Source organism: Aethalodelphis obliquidens, unplaced genomic scaffold (assembly GCF_003676395.1).
Source record: "Aethalodelphis obliquidens isolate GAN/ISIS:26980383/991018 unplaced genomic scaffold, ASM367639v1 scaffold4, whole genome shotgun sequence".
NCBI lineage: Eukaryota > Metazoa > Chordata > Mammalia > Artiodactyla > Delphinidae > Aethalodelphis > Aethalodelphis obliquidens.
In genome coordinates, this window is record NW_020837948.1 from 61,885,842 (window position 1) to 61,905,748 (window position 19,907).

Genomic DNA, 19,907 nt, shown 5'->3' on the forward strand with positions numbered 1-19,907 from the left:
TATGAATCCAAAAGACATGAAAAACATAAACTATTTATTACCTTTTGTAGTATGAACAGCACATAGAAAATTAAGAATTTTTTCAACTTGAAGAACTGTATCAGCGTTATAATAGAAACCTTATTTTTATCTTTGGAAAATGATTCAGACTTATGTATTAAAAACAATATACTTAAATGAGAGTTCCAAACTGAGGGGATAATCACAATCAACTTGGTTAGCTACATATCCAGTATTATCAGCTAATTTTACTTTACCAGAAAAAAACTGATTTCAAAAAAAAGCTGAGATTTAAGGGCACCATTTGAAATAATTTGGTGTTTTATGATATTGGATTCCATTTCCAGACAAATCAGCCTTCTGTTAGCCAAAGGATTTAGGAAGCTACCAACCAGCACAGCACCCAAAACAGTTTAAAACAGTACAGATACAACTTCTGAGTGTAGTTTTCCACAGCTTAGTATTAACAGCACTAATTACATCAAAAAGGTACATTATGGAAAGAAAACACCAGTTTTAATAATTATAAAATATGTACAAAACTTGAATATTCCCATAAGATACAATTCAAGTCACAATTGAATTATAATTGTAATTGGATACTTTGATATAATGGAAAAGGCTAGTTGGTTTAAAAAAAGCATGTAAACCATAAAAGATAAAAAGCATTTTAAAATACGCAACAAAATTCTAACCAGTAGGTTTAAACTTTGATTTTTAAAAGGTAAACATATATTTACAATCTTCAAATTTCACACATTTGTTACTTTTACATGATCTTTATTACCAGGATAACATGAAATAAAAAGCTCTTAAGCATTTATACACAGAAAAAAATCAATAGGGAGGCTGGTAGCACTCAGCATCCGTAGTAGTTAAAATAGGAAAAGGCCAGGGACTTTATCAATGGAGTCATAAAACAGACTTAACCAAAACTGCAAGCTAGGCAACAAGCAGTTTCACTTCAGAGACTTTATTGCAGGGCCCCAGTTTCCTTATCTGAAAATAAATGATTATAAGTAACAGTTATCTGAAGGGAGAATTCTGGGAGAATTAAACTATCCCCTATAAGACCCAATGAGCATACTTAGGTATTAACACCTGATTGCCTAGGGTGTGAAAGTTCACAGCACAGTGTACTCCAGGACCTTCCTTAAAGCTTTAAAAACCTCAAACAAAAGTTCTTAATACAAGAACCAATGTTTAAAGCATAAAGTCCTTACTTGGAGTGTTTAGCCCAGTCGATTATCAAAAGCTATTTATAAAATGATGATGATATACTGATGATATCATTCAATACTGATGATATTAAAACTACCAAAACTCTGTAATGATCACAAAGATTTGGCCTCCCAGGTTAGAGTCCAAAGTCATTTTGACTCCTGATAACATTGCAGAGATGTCAGTCAGATACTTCTTAACCTAACAATGTGGCATCTGCTGTCTATGTTTTCCGTCGATCATAATCTCCAACCATCTTCTTAATGTGTGACAATTTGCTCTTCAACTGCTTGCAATAATTCCTCTTACTTTTGTAATCTGCAGACTAAAAAAGGAGGAAAGAAAAAAGAATCGCGTAAATTTAACAAACTAAAAACGAGTTATGTTTTAGCTGCTGGGAAGGCAGAGGTGAACAACAACAAAAAGGGAGCATTAGTCATATAGAATTGCAGGGAGTGTTAAATGAAGTAACATGCATAAGGCACCTGGCAGTTATCTCTAACCACATGAGCAGCTGATTTTCTTTTCTCAGTCATATCTTCTAACCTGAGTTTTACAAAGGATACACTCATTTCTAATGATTTGTAAAGTGACCAAGAAAATTTATCGGCCTTTTTTTGTTAAAACATGATTTAAAAAAAAATAAAAATCAGTAAAACAAGAAACTGGTGATATGGGGTTACTTAGAATAAAGAAACGGGGTAAATAGGGAGTGAGACAGGAAATTGTACTATGTACATTTTTAAACTCTTGAATTTAAATTCATGACGTTCTGGGAATTCCCTGGTCATCCAGTGGTTAAGACTCAGCACTTTCCTTTGTTATAAAGCAGAAACTAACACACCATTGTAAAGCAATTATACCCCAATAAAGATGTTAAAAAAAAAAAAAAAAAGACTCGGCACTTTCACTGCCATGGGCCCGGGTTTGATCCCTGGTCTGGGAACTAAGATCCCACAAGCTGCGCAGCACAGCCAAAAAAAAAATTAATGATTCTGGAATTTTAAAAATTAATATAAAGTCTTTTAAAAACCAAAAATGTTTTAAGGCAATAAAGACTGATGATGCTGGGAAAATTCCCTGGCAGTCCAGTGGGTGGTTGGGACTCTGTGCTTTTATTGCTGAGGGCCCAGGTTCAATCCCTTGCTGGGGAACTAAGATCCCACAAGCCACGCTGTGTGGCCAAAGGAGAAAAAAAAAGAAGACTGATGATGCCAAGTGCTGGCAAGGATATGAAGCAACAGGAATCTACACTGCTTGTTAGGAATGTAAAGTGGCACAAACCAGGGATGCTGTTGACAGTCCCTACCCAAGGCAGGATCCCCACTTGCTCAATGACCTTGCAATTTCATGACTATGTATATACCTAGCAAATGTGTGCCTGTGTGTATACACACTTAAAAATGAACCACTGCTTCATGCCACCATCTGAATGATTCTCACAAACAATACTGAGCAAAAGAAATCACACACAAATTACATACTGTATGATTCCATTTATATAAAGTTCAAAATACGCAATACTAATACATGATGTTAGAACTTAGGATGGTGGTTACCTCTGGGGTGAGTGTAAAAATTGGATGAGCATACAAGGGGTACTACGACATGTATTTCTTTATCGGGATGCCAGGTACAAAGGTGTGTGGTTGCTCCGTGAAAATTTACCAAGTTGTATACTTATGATCTGTGTATTTTTCTGTATGTATACTTCAAACTGAAAAAACAATTTTTTTTTTTTTTGGCATCAGTGCTGGTTGTAGTTGCAAACAACTGAAATTAAGGTTCCAACTTCTTACAGTTTTCATCTTGCAATTATAGGGCCTTTTGTCTATAATCAGTGCATGTGTGACAAGGTATTCAGAGTCATTCTAAAGGTTAAATGAAAAGCACATAATAGATAAGTTCTTCCTAAAAGAATCTTACAATCTGGGATACTTACTCCCTTAACTTGTTTCAGTCTATTGTATTCATCAGCAGCAGCCTATTAATGAGAAACAAAGAAATATGTTTAGTGGGGCATTTTCTCTTTCAAAAATAACACTCCTGATGTTATATTTTGAAGCTAAAAATGTCATCTTATGACAAAAATATAGGGAATTAAAATAACGAAGTCTTAAAGTTCTCAAAACTATTATGGTCAGTAGAAGGGCCTGAGGAGTCCAGTGACAGGAAATTTATGACATTAAAATACTTCTCACATTCCATTCACACAGACAGGTAACTATCTGTCCTGCTGCCTCTCATCTCTCCCCACGCCAGTCCACGTGGCACGTAGACCCCAGAGAACTTTTTCATAAAGCACGGCTCTGAGCAGGTTACATCCCATTATAAAACTGGTCTGAGCACTCCATTAAATTCTCTACTAATCTAGTCTCCTACCTTTCCAGTCTCAGTGTCCACCATTTGCAATTCTTTAAAAAATTAAGCACATTAATGCTTCCAGATTTCCGTCATGTTCCCCTTATAGCTGTACTCATGTACCTCCCCTACTGTCTGGAGAATGTGTACTGGTTACCTCTCAGTGAAGCCTCTCCTAAACTCTCCAGGACTTCAGCAGACTTTATTCCTTCTCAGAGAAGTTAGTTACAGTACTTTCTATACATAATGTAAATATGGCATTAGTCCCATTGTCAAAGTTGTTTAGGTATCAGTTTCTCTCTTTGAATATGAGCTCTTTGGGGGTGGAAACATGATTTGTCTTTGTAACCTCAGCACTTCCACATCAAGGACACAGTAAAAATGAATAAGCATTGACTGCATTAAGAAAGGTTTACGATACCATAGAGAAGCCATAAAAGAAAACAATAAATAAATCAAACTATATACGAAGCAAATACTTCGAAACCGGAAAGCAGATCACCCCAATTAAAAATGGCAAAGGGGGGGGGGCTTCCCTGGTGGCGCAGTGGTTGAGAGTCCACCTGCCAATGCAGGGGACACGGGTTCGTGCCCCGGTCCGGGAGGATCCCACATGCCGCAGAGCGGCTGGGCCCGTGAGCTGTGGCCGCTGAGCCTGTGCGTCCGGAGCCTGTGCTCCGCAGCGGGAGAGGCCACGACAGTGAGAGGCCCGCGTACCGCAAAAAAAAAAAAAAAAAAAAAAAATGGCAAAGAGTATTTCATAAAAGGACTATGAAGTTCCAATAAATACGTAATGTGATAAAAAAAGTTTAAATACTGGTATCTAAGACACAAGTCAGTAATTTTTCAGACATAAAATGTTAGTGAGATGTGGGTCAGAGGAGCCTCTAGAGCATTACTAGCAGGAATACAGTTGATATAATCTTTCTGGAGGGCACTTTTGCAACAAAAGTTTAAATGTACTAACCTCTGACTCAGCAATTTCACATTCTGGAATCCGTTCTAGCAGATAAGTGGGTAAGTGTGTAAGGATGGAGAGGTTCACCAGTGTATTACTAATGGGGCAGAGTGTATGTGTGGCAGTGGGGAGACATACCTAAATGTCTATTCATAGAGGGCCACTCAAGTAAATTATGGTACAACCACAAAATGGAAAATTGTGGAGTTATTTTTTTAATACATAAAAATATTTTCTCAGTAAGTAGATCTTTATTATTGACATGAAATGATAACCATAAATTATCATTGAATAAAAAAGCAAGATATAAGCAGTGCCAGTAAGTATTTAAAAAGAAAAACCTTCACAATGATGGGGATATCTCAAAGAAACACAGGAGGCAACCAAGAGCTCCCAATGGTCCTAACTAAAACAATTCAAGCAACAAAACTAAGTAGTGTTGGATTATAACCCAAAGTATAAAACAAATATCCATGAGTCTATACTGACATAAATGATCAAATAAATGGGAGGAAGTGACAAATTTCCCATGCAGACAAATTCCAAATAATTTGTGTAGGTATACTGCTCGAGCATAATTCCCCAGTCCTTAAGTGTGATCTATGCATAGTGACTTCCTTCTAAAGAGCACGATATGGAGATGGGGGTTAAAAAGTAATGAGGAGTCTTCGCAAAAAAACCCACAAAAACAAAACAAACAAAAAAAAGTAATGAGTAACTTTACATGGACAAACACTACTCCAGCCAGGTGATCAAGAAAAAAAAAAAGAGCCATAAACTATTATTGAGTAAAAAAGCAGGAAGGATATAAGTAAAACTTATGATTTTTTATCAAAGATTGTGTCTAGGTGCACTTCTGCAGAGGGGACATTTTAACAACTAATATTTTGGTGACAAAAGTTAAGGCAATTTATTTTTCTGTATGTAATTCTGTATTATTTGAAATTTTTACCGAAGGAGCGAACTTTGTTTATAAATAGAAAAACTAATGTAGGTATTTTCTTTTAAGCAGGAAGGGATGTATTATGGACGAACCCGAACGAACTTTTTGGCCAAACCAATATGTACACAGACCATTGCTTTGTAATTCTTAACTACGTTAGTACACTTTTCAATTTGGAAAGACTTTAATCTAAGACTTGATTTCAATGACTCTTCAATGAAATTAGTTTGATAACTACTAGCAAAATCTGTATCATATTAGTATAAAGGATAATGTAGCTCCATAGATTAGAATAAAATTCTATGTAATATATAATTAGCAGATTTCAATTTACCATATACTCTTCACTTTCTTCTCTATAGTCATCCAGTTCTTTATCCAGACGAGAGAGTTCTTTATTGATCTCATCAAGTTCTGCTTGTAAGCTCTTGTATTCCTGCAGGCCAGTGTCAAAATTCCTCTTGTACAGTTGTCTTTGTTGATCTGAAGTGATAGGTGGATATTCCCTAAAAATTCAGTGAGAAAATGATTACTTATGTATCCTCAGCAGACCTAAGATCCAGTGCTTCTTTCTCAAAGATGATAAGCTGGTGGGAGGTGGAGAATGACATTCTCTTGGTTTTGGGTTTTTTTTGGTTTTTTTGTTTTTTGTGGTACGCGGGCCTCTCACTGTTGTGGCCTCTCCCGAGGCTCCAGACGCGCAGGCTCAGCGGCCATGGCTCACGGACCCAGCCGCTCCATGGCATGTGGGATCTTCCCGGACCGGGGCATAAACCCTTGTCCCCTGCATCGGCAGGCGGACTCTCAACCACTGTGCCACCAGGGAAGCCCTTGGTTTTGTTTTTGTTATTGTTGCTTATGGGTAGAGAAAGGTGGGATGCAAATGAGTTCTTTTAAGAATGATTATGCTTTTTACGTTGCTGCTCATGTTTTTTTTTTTTTTTTTAAAAAAACTATGCCTACTGATTTTTAGAAATAAGTTGAAAATCATTTATGAAATTTCAGGGTGGTCTTAGGAACTCATTTATTCTGAATACACAACACCACATGAGAATGGATACTTAACATTAAAAGTGTTAAAACTGGAATTGTGGAACACAAAGGATATTTTCATCACTTCAGTGGCAGAGCAGCTAACTGGCAGCTGGCTGTTTTCTGCTACCACCTACAGTTTTCAGACTGTTTCGAGCATTGTTTTTGTTGAGGCGGGGGGTGGGTGTCTTGTTTTTCCTTAATGGAAATCACTTTGATTGTAAAAGTAGACATTAAAAGGTACATGTATGAAAATGCATGCTCATTGTAAAAATAATCTGGCAATGTGGTAAACTATGAAAAAAACCCTGAAATTCTGTACCACTTGTAATCTCTCAATATGCCAGCTATTCTTTACATATGACAGTGATGCTATTAACCACCCATAATCCACTGAGGAAATACTATGAATTGTTTCACGGGACTAAGGAACTTCACAGCAATATGGAATTTTAAATGTCATATCTAAGACAGTCTAAATATCTTCATTTTACAGACAGGAGAAATTAAATGATTTGCTCAAAAGCGAAACAAGAATTCAGAATTTCTAAAAGTTTTCACTTAAATCTTGCATGATACAAGACAGGCAAATATTTTATAGACAGATGACTGAACTAGGCCAAAACTCTTGAGGGGTAAGGGGGAGATGAAATATGAGAGCCACCAGTGAGTATGGGACTTCTAGCTATACTTGCCCCATCCATCCCTCCTAATACCTTGAGAAGCAATGTTTTGATTAACCACAAATCACACAGCAAATGTTTCTGATTTGTGTCCCATTCCTCAGAATACTTGGGCAAAAAAAGGCCATAGATCATACACGAGTACAGCTGGCAATGATGGACTATAACAAAACCACTGACACACAAAGTAACTTAACCACGACACTAAATTGTTAACTCCACTGTTTACAAAACTGTTTGCCAAAGTCCTCTGGATTAAACTTTTAAAAGACTCTCTGGTCTCATCGTGAAAGCTTAACTTAAAAGTAAACGCCAAAGGAAAGCCATAGCACTGGTCCGGAATTTTATAATTAGTAAAACAAAGTTCCTCTATACTTGTATTTCATTTACTTGAAAAACCTTGCTTGGGTGACTATTGGTAAAAGCATACAGCACTGGCGAAGTTTATCAGTCATTTTGTGGAGGTGCGCTGAAAGTGTTGACATGTTTTTAAGCCAAAGTGCTTTTAAGCCAAACACATTCCCTCCAGGTCAATCTTTATTACAGAAGAGTACCAAGGGGGCTTCCCTGGCGGCGCAGTGGTTGAGAGTCCGCCTGCCGATGCAGGGGATACGGGTTCGCGCCCCGGTCCGGGAAGATGCCGCGGAGCGGCTGGGCCCGTGAGCCATGGCCGCTGAGGCTGCGCGTCCGAGGCCTGTGCTCCGCAACGGCAGAGGCCACAACAGTGAGAGGCCCGCGTACCAGGAAAAAAAAAGAGAGTACTAAGGGAAAAAAAAATATTAAGAAACTGTCTCCAGCCCTGGTTGGCAAAGAATGAAGTTGTACCACCCACCCCAGTTGAGGAGGCAACACCACCAAAACCTGGTTGTACAACCATCAGATGCACAAGGGGTTCCAGCAAGAGGCGCCCCAGTACCTGATCCAGTCCTCCTCCAGCTCATCACAGGACTCGCCGCCCGTCGTGTAGTCTGTTTCATAGTGGTCTTGCTCTGATCTCCTCGACTTTCCTGCCTTGCCCTTCGAGGGAGCCCTTTTTGAAAGCGTCTCCAAGTTACCACTGTTGCTGTAATGAGGCTGCCGGAAGTCCTCCACAGGTGAAGTCACTGGCAGCTCCTGAGCCACTTCAGGCACCCTAACAAAACAGGAATCATCTGTCCGCGAGCATTACCAGACTTTGTCAGAGCACCGAGACCACAGAGGGCAGCAACACGTGGGCCGCATTCACTCAACCAGCCACCTGCCCAGCACTGGGCAGATCCCCAGCTTCCTGCACTCAACACAGCACCAGCCCAGCTCCCCTAATGCACACGAACAGCTTTAAGGCTCTGATGTAAGGGGAGCTCATTAGTAAGCCTTGTACGAAAAATGGATGTAAGATTTCACTTTAGGAAACACGCTGATCCGGAAGAGAATTATTGACCTGACCCGTGCCAGGGACTTCCTCCACAAAAGGCTGTTAGGAAAATAACAATCACGACTCTCCTCTACAGGTTCTTCTAGTTCCATGGAATGCTGAGTGGGGAGAGGAATGCACATACGTATCTACCTGTAGAGGCTGACTCTCAGAGATAACCTCTTGGTAATATTAATTTTAGACTCCTCTGTATCAATTCTCTTTTCAAGATACAATGTTGAAAAATGAAAAATACTGAAAATTTAAACTAAAAACACAAAAACCCTAAAAAGCTTTATATTGTAATGGATGAAAGAGCTTGTTAAGACTTTTTTAAGCTGCACTGTTAATCCTGAAGCCCTGTAGAATGAATGAAATGGAAGAGTTAACATTACACTTATTTTTGTAACGCCAATTATTTAATATTGCATCAGATTTTTAAATTGCATATAATGTTTCTGCCACAAGCAGAAAAACGAAGCCTAACATGGAATAAAAGACCAAGAGCTGTGGCAACTGTAGACTACTTCTGAGTAACAGAAATGCAAAGCTGCACTTTCCCCCTGTAGCAGAGCTGGAGTAGGGCAAGAGGAGAAACAAGGCACCTGAGACTTTCCAACATCAGCCTTGCTATTCAAGTCAACTATTTAAAAGTCTGAAGGATTTCGTTTTTTATTGCTTTCAACTTACAGAACTGTCATCTTGAGCTTTATCCACGAGGTGGACTGTTTTCTAGGTGATCCAAAACTGCTTGGTTCTAACTGTTGCCAAAGTCTTAGATTTCTAATCACACTTATTAATTTCTTATAGACTCCTAAAGCTTTGGGGGGGGTGGTAGCTGGGGTGGTGGTGGTATTTATTTCTTCTTTCTAAATTTATCCAGGTTAACATGGCTTTGAGTGCTCTGCTAATGCTACTTCTAAAGGAAGGAAAATGTGACTTTCTCTGTGAGTCAATGATTAACGAGTTCCTAGACACCCTGCCAGGTACTATGCTTCTTAGCTTCGAGGTGGCAAACAAAACCTTTAGAATGCAGTGGGTTTGTCTGAAGTGCTGGGGGCCAGAGGGGGAGGATGCTAAAGGGCAAAAGAAATTAGAAAAAAAACCCAAAATATTAAGGCGGGCCTCCTCCCGTAATTTTATATTAGGTATTGATATTATAAATCTTCACCATAGAAGTTTTCCATCTCCCCTCTTCCTACACCCTTTCAAACACTAAACAATAACTTGATACAGCATGAAAGCTAAAAACGAAATGCTTGGCAAGAAAAGTATATATAAATTTAACAGGGGATATGTGAACTCTTAGTCACCTTCAAACCTACTTTTAGAGACAAGTCTGATTAGTTCGAAAATCTGCACAAGCCAGAGGTAACCACCTGTATACTTTCCTCAGTATCTGACTCAGTCCCCTAGGTGTGGAAATCTGCCCTTGTGTAGTTTTTGACTTCCTTCTTTTTTAAACTTGCTTTATTTTCTCTCTCTCTCTCTCTCTCTCTCTCTCTCACACACACACACACACACACACACACCCTCACACCTTCACATGCCTTTGCTGCTCTCTCTCACCCCAACAGTGTAGTTATTGTGCACTTCCTTCCGCCCCTGTTGTATTGCAACCTCCATGGGAACACGAACACCGTATTCCCAGGGGCACCTGGCCCAGTACATGGCAGGGGTTCAAGGTAATTACTGAACTGAAAAGACATTCACAAGAATTCTCTTCATTGAGGACACCCAGTATCAGGGAGGAGGGAGAAACAAAATGCATGATCACATCAGTGTCATGACTGTTGGAACGACATCCATGATATACATGGTATTTTAAAACTGCCATCATCACTGAGGGGAATATCCAAGCCTTGCCAATCAGAGAACTCATCTTCCTGGACCCAAAAAGGACCAATCAGAATCTTTCCAATAGATTTGATATGTAAGTTTTAGGAAAGTAAATTCCATTCTCTGAATCTGGCGCTAGAAGATCAGGACAGCCTGAGGAATGTGCATGGCTAGCCTGCTACAAAAGAAGCTGTACTGAGAATAAAACCAGCATAGCAACAAGAACCCTGATATCTTCTGAGTCCCTGGATCATGCTGTGCCCGAAGCTATCACCATCTCTGGGCCTTAGGCGAACCAGTGAATTCCTACAACCCGTGTAAAAGCCCTAACAGATTATCCTACCAGCCTAAATACTACTACCAGACAATGGTCTCACTGGGCACTCTAAGGTGTCAGCCTGCCCTGAAAGCTCTGAATCGCATCAGCACTCCACTACTTTGATTTACAAAGGTTAATTCACCCTGGGTGTGGAAAAGAGAGTAGGGAGTGTACCTACTATCTCCCAAATTCACTTAAGAGAGGGTGGAGAAGAAACTATCTTCAGCTACATTCTGCTGTCTCCTAATCCGGGATTAATTCTAACTGCCTTAAAATTCTAAGGTTAGGACATTATGGTGAGAGCAAAAGGAGCCAGACACCAGAATAATTTCCATATGATTCCATTTTATAAGAGCTCTGATATGGTGACAGGCGTCAAAACAGTGGTGGTGGGGAAAGGGGGGTACCCGTGGAGAAGACAACGTTTTGGGGCGCTTGAAATGCCTCTCTCTCGGTCTGAGGGTAGTTACTTCAGTGACCACATGCGTGAACTCTCATCAAGGTGTATATCAAGATTAGTGCTCTCTACTGAACGTATGTTATGCCTCGGGGGGAAACATCTTAGTACTGAGGCACCTCATTCTTAACCTGGACCTCAGACAACGTTCCGATTCTAATTCCTTCTCCATCCACTACAATCATAAGGAGGAGAGGCACTGGTGAGTTACTAAACACCTTCAAGAAACACCTGAAGAAAGACAGGCTAGGACTTAACGTGCATCCCTTCGTCATCCAGAAGGACGTACACTGAATCCTCCGTAGCGCTCAATGCTCTGCCGCAGACAACAATCAACAATGTCTACTACCCGCCAGAGGCTGCAAGCTCCTCCCGTCATTACTACACACTGTTGCATTACTACACACTGTTGCATTCGTTATCCCTTACCTTGGCACCATCCCCATCCTCCCCTTCTGCTGGGTTCTAAAACTAAACATCATATTTGCATTTTCCAGGCCTTCAAAAAACTTCTAGGGTGTACTCCTGGAGTACAAACTGGTACAACCCTTATGGAGTACAATTTGACAACATCTATCAAAATAAAATATGCAATTTCCTTTAACCTGGCAATTGTGCTTTTAATATGTTTCCTCCAGATACACTGACATATTTGCAAAGTGATAACTGTGCAAGTTCATTCTCTGCAGAGGTTTGTAATAACAAGACATTGGGGAAAAGTGTGCATCAATGTGGGATTAATAAAACAAATTTTAGTATACCCATTTAATGGAATATTATGTAGCTATAAAACAGATCAGTAAACGCTGTATACTGACATGGACAATCACGAAGATATATTGCTAACAATGCATTTAATATGCTATTGTCTTTTAAAAGGAAAAAATAACCAACATCATATTTGGCATCAACATCATAAAAATAACCCCTGGAAGGACGTAAAAGAAATTGGTAACACTAGCTGCCCCTGGGGAGAGAAACTAGACAGCTGGGGACAAAAGGGATTCCCTTTGCTCCTTTTAAATTTTACATCATGAATGTACTGGCTTATTGAAGAATAAGTAAGATATTTAAACTGTTCCAAATGAATCTGTGAAAATATCTTAGTTCTCATAACAAGGGACAGCATGTGGGAACGCTGTGAAGCCCTGCAGGCCTTACAATTAATTTGGAGGCACAGCTGGTCACAAGATGCATTGTAGGTATTTATTTTGTATGCATGGAAGTCATGCAAATCATAGCTTGACCCTTTTAGAAGGATTGCATCTCTGCTGTGTACCTCTGCCTCTCATAGCCTCACATGATTTGGTTTTTGTCAAAATCCAAAGAGAAGGAGAAGAGAGAAAATGCTCTTCCTCCAAATCATTTACAACTGAAATCAAAAGTGAGCTTGATACTGAAGACCAAGATAAAACATACAGAGGGTAAGGCAGAATGCCAGTCGACTTCCAAATTCCATTCCAGGGTAATAATAAGATCTATTCTCTTCAAACTGATTCCATACTTAACTCACCTGCTGGTGTCATCTTAGGGGCTCCAGGCACCCAAACTACTATGCACTCAGAGTGGATCTCTACAAACTCGGCCCCCTAAGTGGCAGTGGAGGTTGGAGATAAAACTTTGAACAAAAATTTCCCAGCAGATAAACCTTTAACTTAGAACGATCAAATTAGCTAAAGGGAAGGTTTATTTTTTTGGTCTACGAAGGAACTTGGAGTTCTAGAATTATATACAGGAACATTAATTTATCATCCTCAGGCAAACTACATCCAAGTCCTTAACAATATCCCCAACATCTCTCTCTTGTCATTAAGGTGAATTAGACTTAGGCTTCAGGGTAACCTAAAACCGCAACGGGGATACTATTTCCATAACCTGAATGGTACCTACTCTAGGCCAGAAACTCACTGGGAGGTTTTTCACACCACAGGTAAAACAAAATCTAGAGGTTTTATCAGTTTCACATCCCCTAGCAAAAGAGATCTAATAATTATAGGAAGGAGGAGAGACTGAGAACCACACTTAGCTCTGCTATCAATCGGTAATACCCTTCCACCCTCATCTAAACTTCAAAACCAGAAATAGGAAAGAACCACATTCCGCCTCCACCTATAAGGCAGAGATCAGTCTCCAGCCTTTGTGAAAACTGTTGGGTTTTTTTTTTTTTTTTTTTTGGCAAATGGCACAAAACAGCAACTGATTTATAAACACATGCAAATACTCACTTTTTCGGACTCATTCTAGCAAAAGAAGGAAGACGCTACTTACGGTGTTGTTTTATAGGAAGACTCTGGATACAGTCGCTTCTCGTTCACTTTACCATTGGAGGAGTAGGCCACGGGGCTGTCCACTCTCTCCCCGTAGTCAGAAAGGGGAGGAGGCATGTCTTGTGTGCCTGCAGAAACGTTTTTAACCTAAGGAAACAGTCCCAAGAGACTCAGTTAGTATTTAGCCTGTAACATAAAAGGGGGAAGAAATGAAAGAAAAATATCATATATAAAATTATCTAATATTTATCGGGCTCATTAAATATTATTAACCTATCTGACTACCTTGTTATTATCCAGTGTTAACAGTCAAATCAGCACAGAAATGGTGCTATTGTTAGTTTAACAAATCCAGAATCAATTACAAACAAGAAAAAAATCCAAATTCCCTGATCCTCATCCTGATGTGATTAGGTTTAATAATTATCCACCCCATCTTAGGAAGACTAATCTCATTTTATCCGGCCTAGGTCCGAGTTAGAACGAGAATTTTCATTTCTAACAAGTTCTAAGGTAATGCTTATGCTGCTGTCTGGGCACCACTCTTGGAAAACCACTAACCTAGCACAAAGAACATTGATTCTTCTCAATCCATTCACCCTATACATGGAATGTTAAAACTACATTAAGAAGCTCAAACTGATTTCTGCTATGGTTCTTTAATAACAGATTTGTTTGTTCTCCCTTTACTTTCTCAATGGCTCTATCACCAATAGCCTACAGTCACAGCATCACTGCCTTCCCTCTCTACCTTTCTTATTCCATTCTGATGTGTGAGTGAACGTGTTCTAAGAAGTAATACACGTTGGAGATGATGCCTTGTTAACCTGAAAGGTTTCCCAGAGAACCTCTGGGAGAAGGTTTTGTATCTAATAAGCATAGCCAATTCGAGTCTCAACATTACCTGTTAGATGTAGTAGGTCCAACACTCCTTAAATTTCACCTAAAAATCTTCACATTATTGCATATTACTCTGCCAGAAAAACAATAACTGCTAAGCCCAGACAAGTCATTGAGTTGGTTTGAAGTCAAGGAATAAAACTAAGGTGTGGGGGGAAAAGAAAAAAAACACTAAAAATTATGTCTGTGAAAAAGAGCAACTTTTCAAACTTAGGGATGATGGGATTGCTTTAGCTTGGTGACGAGCACAATGGCATCCAATTACCTGGGCTCACTCCAGATCTGCCAACTACCCAACTACAAGTTCTAGAAAACCTCAATATCTACCTGCTTCATAAAGTTGTTTTGGCAATTAAATGAGATGACGAGGTATCACATTTAGCACAGGGCCTTTATGAACACAGTAAAGACTCAGAAGATGCTGGTTTCTGGAATTAAAGCCACTGGATCTAAACAAAGAATTTTTACAAGTATTTGAAGGGGATGGCAGACTTTTAATTGGATTATTTTGCTGTTATAAATCTTCACAATTAGATTCAACATAGCATATGTCCCTGCCACACACACACAAACTTTACATTCTGTTGTCCGTCTAGCATAGCATTAAAACGTGACCTGCTCCTTTCCTGTCACTGCACTACCACATGTCAAAAGATATTTACTTACCCACCCCTTGAAGTACACAAAGGTATTTAATCTTGATTGTTTAATATTCCCATGAGCCAGAAAGGAATGGAATCACTTCCTTCTGAAAGTGGAGTTTGGCAGCAACTGGGAAACCAGGGGGTGGGTTGCCAGGGAGTGTGCTCAGATCCCACCACGGGGGGGCCGGGTGGGAACCATTCTTGGCACCTACTGAATTCCTGAGGACTTGACACCATCACTAAGCTTCACAGGCAAATACCGGCCAAGCCAGAGGCGTATTCTCATTCTGGAGACTTCAGATTTAAAAGACCTCCCTTTCTTAAAAACCCATTTAACTCTTCTCTTTGCAAATTTAGCAGAGGGTGCGGAGCTCATGGATTTCCTACTGACCCTGGCAAACCGGAAACCAAAACCTTACAAAAGAGGTGTCTGGGTGTCTTTGCAGAGACTTCCTACTGCCCAGAATGGAATGTTCTTCCCCCTTTCTTTGCCAGCTAATCCTTAAGTGGACTTCAAGTCCTGGCTCACTACCAAGTAGGGATGGTGCCACTACCTCCCGGGGGCCTTCCACAAATGTCCCTGCTGGATGAGGCGCGTGTGTACAGACTGTTTACGCACAGGGTGACGCTGCTCCCACACCTCTAACTTCAACGGGCGGTGGGCTGCTCTTAAAGCCACCGCTGTCTGCCTGCTACAGCATGCCACATACTGAACTGAGGGATCATTTAGTAGGTACAAGCTTACAGGGAAATACTATAAGCAGATGAGTTAGGGGGTCCCTGGAGAAACAGAACCAGGAATGGCTTTCTTTTTTGTTGTTGTTGTTTTGTTTTTGTTTTTGTTTTGCGGTACGCGGGCCTCTCACTGCTATGGCCTCTCCCGTTGCGGAGCACAGGCTTCTGACGCGCAGACTCAGCGGCCGTGGCTCACGGGCCCAGCCGCTCCGCGGCATGTGGGATCTTCCCAGACCAGGGCACGAACCCGCGTCCCCTGCATCAGCAGGCGGACTCTCAACCACTGCGCCACCAGGGAAGCCCCAGGAATGGCTTTCTTGACATAAGAGAAGCCATTTTGTGATCTAAGCCTGGCCACAGTGCTCACCCTTGAACAGGTCTCAGTAATTTATGATCTTGAGGGAACAAAGGAATGCAGGAACGGGGAAAAGGCACTCAAACGACAGTGCAGTGATAAGGCAGAGTCCTAGTTCCTCCTCAAGGGATACACATCATAATATATCTTTGAGTTCTGCAGGTACTAAGGACCCCCCAGGTGGAGGATGGAATGATGATGGTGCCACTCTTGACTTCAATCAACTAAAGCTTGGACTCTGTGGACCTTTGCCCCAATTCTATGCTGAATTCTCCTCCGCTCAAGCCCCTTCACGAATACGCAAGTACCCTTAGCTTAAAACTTCCCTAATTTCACTGTTCAGACAGACACTGCTTTGGAGAAGATCCCCGGTGTTCTCCTCACTTGCTGCAAGTAATAATAAGTTCTTTCTTCTCCCGATCTTTGGCTTGGTTGTGTCTATCAGCTCAACAGCCACCAAGAGGTGAACCCAGTTTTCAGGGTTTTTTTCAGAAAAAAACCCTTTTCAGAAAAGGGGAAGCAAGGGCTCAGGGTGCTAGACAACTTTCCCAAGGACCCACACCTAATAAGTGGTAAGGTGCGGTTTATAATACCTCAAAGCCTCAGCTCCAACACACTGCCCCTCCCTGGGCAGCCTCCTACCTTCCTTCCTCTATGGGTCTTCAAAGTCCAGCCCAGTACCTGGCACAAAGCAGGAGCCCAGAGTCTGCCGCATAAAGGTTACTTCATTTATTACTGTTCTACTTCTACACTGTATATATCCAACCGCCTTATCAGATGAGCTGCTCTGAGCTGATGCTTATCTCTTAGAGTCAGCAGAACTAGACTAGCCCGAACACTGACTTCACCCTCCAGCACAGGTCTTTCATGACTTCAACCTTCTTCATACACGTGCACAAAAAATTCCAAGGCCATGCTCGCTTGGGTAGAACATACACTAAAATTAGAACAATACGGAGAAGATTAATTATTAGCATGGCCCCTGCGCAAGGATGACATGCAAATCTGTGACGTGATACATAGTTTTGAGAAAAAAAAAAACACCCAGCCAGACTCAAAGGTGAGTAAGAAGCAGCCTTTGTCCTCGAAAGGAGCTTAAGTGTCTAGAGGCAGAAACAAAATATATTTGTAAAACAAGGAGTAAGTTCATTTTTTTCCTTTTACGCTTCGCGTTTCCCAAAAGAAAATATTGCTTTTTCTCACAGTACCAATGCAAAGTGAGTACAAACCTGCCGCTTTCAAAGGACAGTGGGAGGAAGCTGGGAAGCCCCAGTGAGGAGGGACCAGTATTAGAAATTTATGAGTCCTCAGCCTGTGCTTCCTATGATGAGAAAAGGGATTTGAGACTCACTGTTATTACTGAGAGGATCCCAAGCCAGTCCATAATACCTGATGATGTAGCCAAAGTTCTTTAAAACAACAACAACGAAACAACCCTACCATTTTAATAACTATAGCAAAATTTTAAAGACTTAGAACCTGAGAAATACTCGGCTTCATTCTGAACAGCAAATGGTGAACAGGTTTCCTCAAGTAACTTGAAACTAGCTCTAAGAAATTAGGGGCAGAAGAAAGCAGAGTGAAAAAACACAAATGCAGGAAGATTTGCCGCCTTCTACTAAGCACTGAGGGGAAAGGAAAGTTTGAGAGTCAAGCGAACGCTGGAACTGCTGCTGCGAAGCCAAGAGAAGCCTCGGGGCCTGGGGGGCTGATCCGGGGCTCCCACCCGCAGGCCCTCCGGCGGGGGAGCTGGGGTTCGGGGGCAGCCGTGGGGCGGAAGGGCACTACACGCACAGAAATCCACACGGCAGCGCCCAGCTGGCCGCTCTTCCCTGGGATCTGCCTGAAGAGTTCCTGGCCCTAGTGGCACCCTTGCCGCACAGACAGACTTTATAAAAGGGAAAGACGAGACAGTAGAAGACAGACGGGCTGAGGCCGAGGAGAGAAAAGACCCTGAACCAATCGAAGAAGGACACAGGCAGACTCTAGAGACTAAATTCAAAAAGGACAAGCACTCTCACAGACCATGTTTAAGGAGTAGGATTTTTTTTTTTTTTTTTTTTTTTTGCGGTACGTGGGCCTCTCACTGTTGTGGCCTCTCCCGTTGCGGAGCACAGGCTTCGGACGCGCAGGCTCAGCGGCCACGGCTCACGGGCCCAGCCGCTCCGCAGCATGTGGGATCTTCCCAGACTGGGGCACGAACCCGTGTCCCCTGCATCGGCAGGCGGACTCTCAACCACTGCGCCACCAGGGAAGCCCAGGAATGATTAATTTAAGGGGACAGGAAACGTTTTACCAAGATTCACATTCCAATCAAGAAAGAACTAAAGTGTCTCTGAAATGTCAAAATGAAATAAATTCAAGTGAAATAATTTCAAAAGATCTTCACAAGAGGTAGTTATAATGAGGACAAATTTTTATTCAGAATTTAATTACACTCATTAGAAGTGTTCTATGTCACTTGTGAAAAAAATCTTTGTTAACTAACCGTCTTTGGAGAATTAATGAAAACATCGTATATCCCTGTGGGGTGCCAAGGGGAAAACAAAGAGGGCGACTCAGGGCAGCTCTCATCCCAACACCTGTCAGCACGGAGCCGTCTGACCCTGGGACCAGGATGGAGCTGCACGATTACGCTTATCAACACTACTGACTCACAAGCAGCCTCTCCGCCCCGACTCCTTGAAGTCAGGGATGGAATAAAAAAAGGTCAAGAATGTTTTAGGTCAATTCACCCCTGTAAAACAAAGTTTGGGAAAAACCTTTCTCTCCACACAAATCAACTGCATACTTCATCTGGAATGAGTACAAGCAAAAAGGAGGGAGGACAGCCACGCCCCATTTTGCTCTTCGTTCCTAGCTCACACAACACGGGGAGTCAGACTAGACCTGCATCATGAGAGGGAAGTTCATGTGTCAGGCAAAACCTGACGCCATTTGGTCCCCACCATTGCCCAGTGAGATAGGGCTATCTCCATACTCAGATGAGGAAACTGAGCCTCTAAGGTCCAATTAATTTGCTCAAGGTCACACAGAAGGTGACAGGGTACAGGGGGGACGTAAACCCCGTCCACCTGACTCCCAAGCTCAGCTGTTTCTGGCAATAACAAACTGATACCTCAGTAATTTAAATATGGCTTGAGGTACCCATCTCATCTGGGCACTGACTATTCCCAGTAAGAAAAGGAACTATTCTCATTGCCTTCACTCCTCACCACATCCGAGTAAGATACGATGTGAATCCATTTTGAAGAGTTTTATTTGCCTACTGGACTATCATTCTAAAAGCAGCTTTTGACACAAAATTACTGATATGTGCTTAGTCATCGGGTTCCTTTTGTTTATGTCAGAGTGTAGGAACACCACCCTCAAAAGGCAAACAGAAGGGGTTTTCCTGCTTGGTAGTTAAAGTGGAGAAATATACCAGACATCAGAAGGAGGAGGACCTTCATCTCAAAGTACCATGTCCAGTTTTACAACCGGAGGTCCACCTTCCCGGCCATGTGCCCTTGCACTACAAGTTTTCAAAACACTAAGTGGTCCAACTCGTTTTTCCCGTTTTGATATTTTACACTCACAGATGCTCCCCCAACAAGAGCCTGAAAACTGCCTCTGGAAAGTTCCCTCAGACTTTTCTCCACCCTTGGTGGCTTGAAGGCAAATGCTCCCAAACAGACTAATCCCACAAAGGAAGAGATCATGGACCAGGCTTGGGCAAGTCTGATCAATTTACGTTGATCAGATGGCTCTGGGGATTTAGCAAACACCATGTTCCCTATCCAAACGCAGGCTGCCCACAC

At 41.4% G+C, this 19,907-nt stretch overlaps 1 protein-coding gene and 1 non-coding gene across 5 annotated transcripts in view; one reads left to right on the forward strand and one right to left on the reverse strand.

Moving 5' to 3' along the window:
* Window positions 1–19,907, reverse strand: part of OCLN (occludin) — a 47,613-nt gene continuing 27,706 nt past the window's right edge. For all 4 annotated transcript variants that reach the window (XM_027100915.1, XM_027100916.1, XM_027100914.1 and 1 more), the window contains 5 exons: window positions 13,475–13,620; window positions 8,115–8,330; window positions 5,818–5,989; window positions 3,164–3,205; window positions 1–1,546 (listed from right to left, as the gene is read on the reverse strand). In XM_027100915.1, the coding sequence (XP_026956716.1) occupies window positions 1,445–1,546; window positions 3,164–3,205; window positions 5,818–5,989; window positions 8,115–8,330; window positions 13,475–13,620 (678 nt within the window). In that variant the 3' untranslated portion in view covers window positions 1–1,444. The remainder of the gene's footprint in view (window positions 1,547–3,163; window positions 3,206–5,817; window positions 5,990–8,114; window positions 8,331–13,474; window positions 13,621–19,907) is intronic.
* LOC113617743 (U6 spliceosomal RNA) lies at window positions 17,023–17,134 on the forward strand. Its single transcript, XR_003431752.1, has one exon. It is a non-coding gene; the product is annotated as a U6 spliceosomal RNA (small nuclear RNA).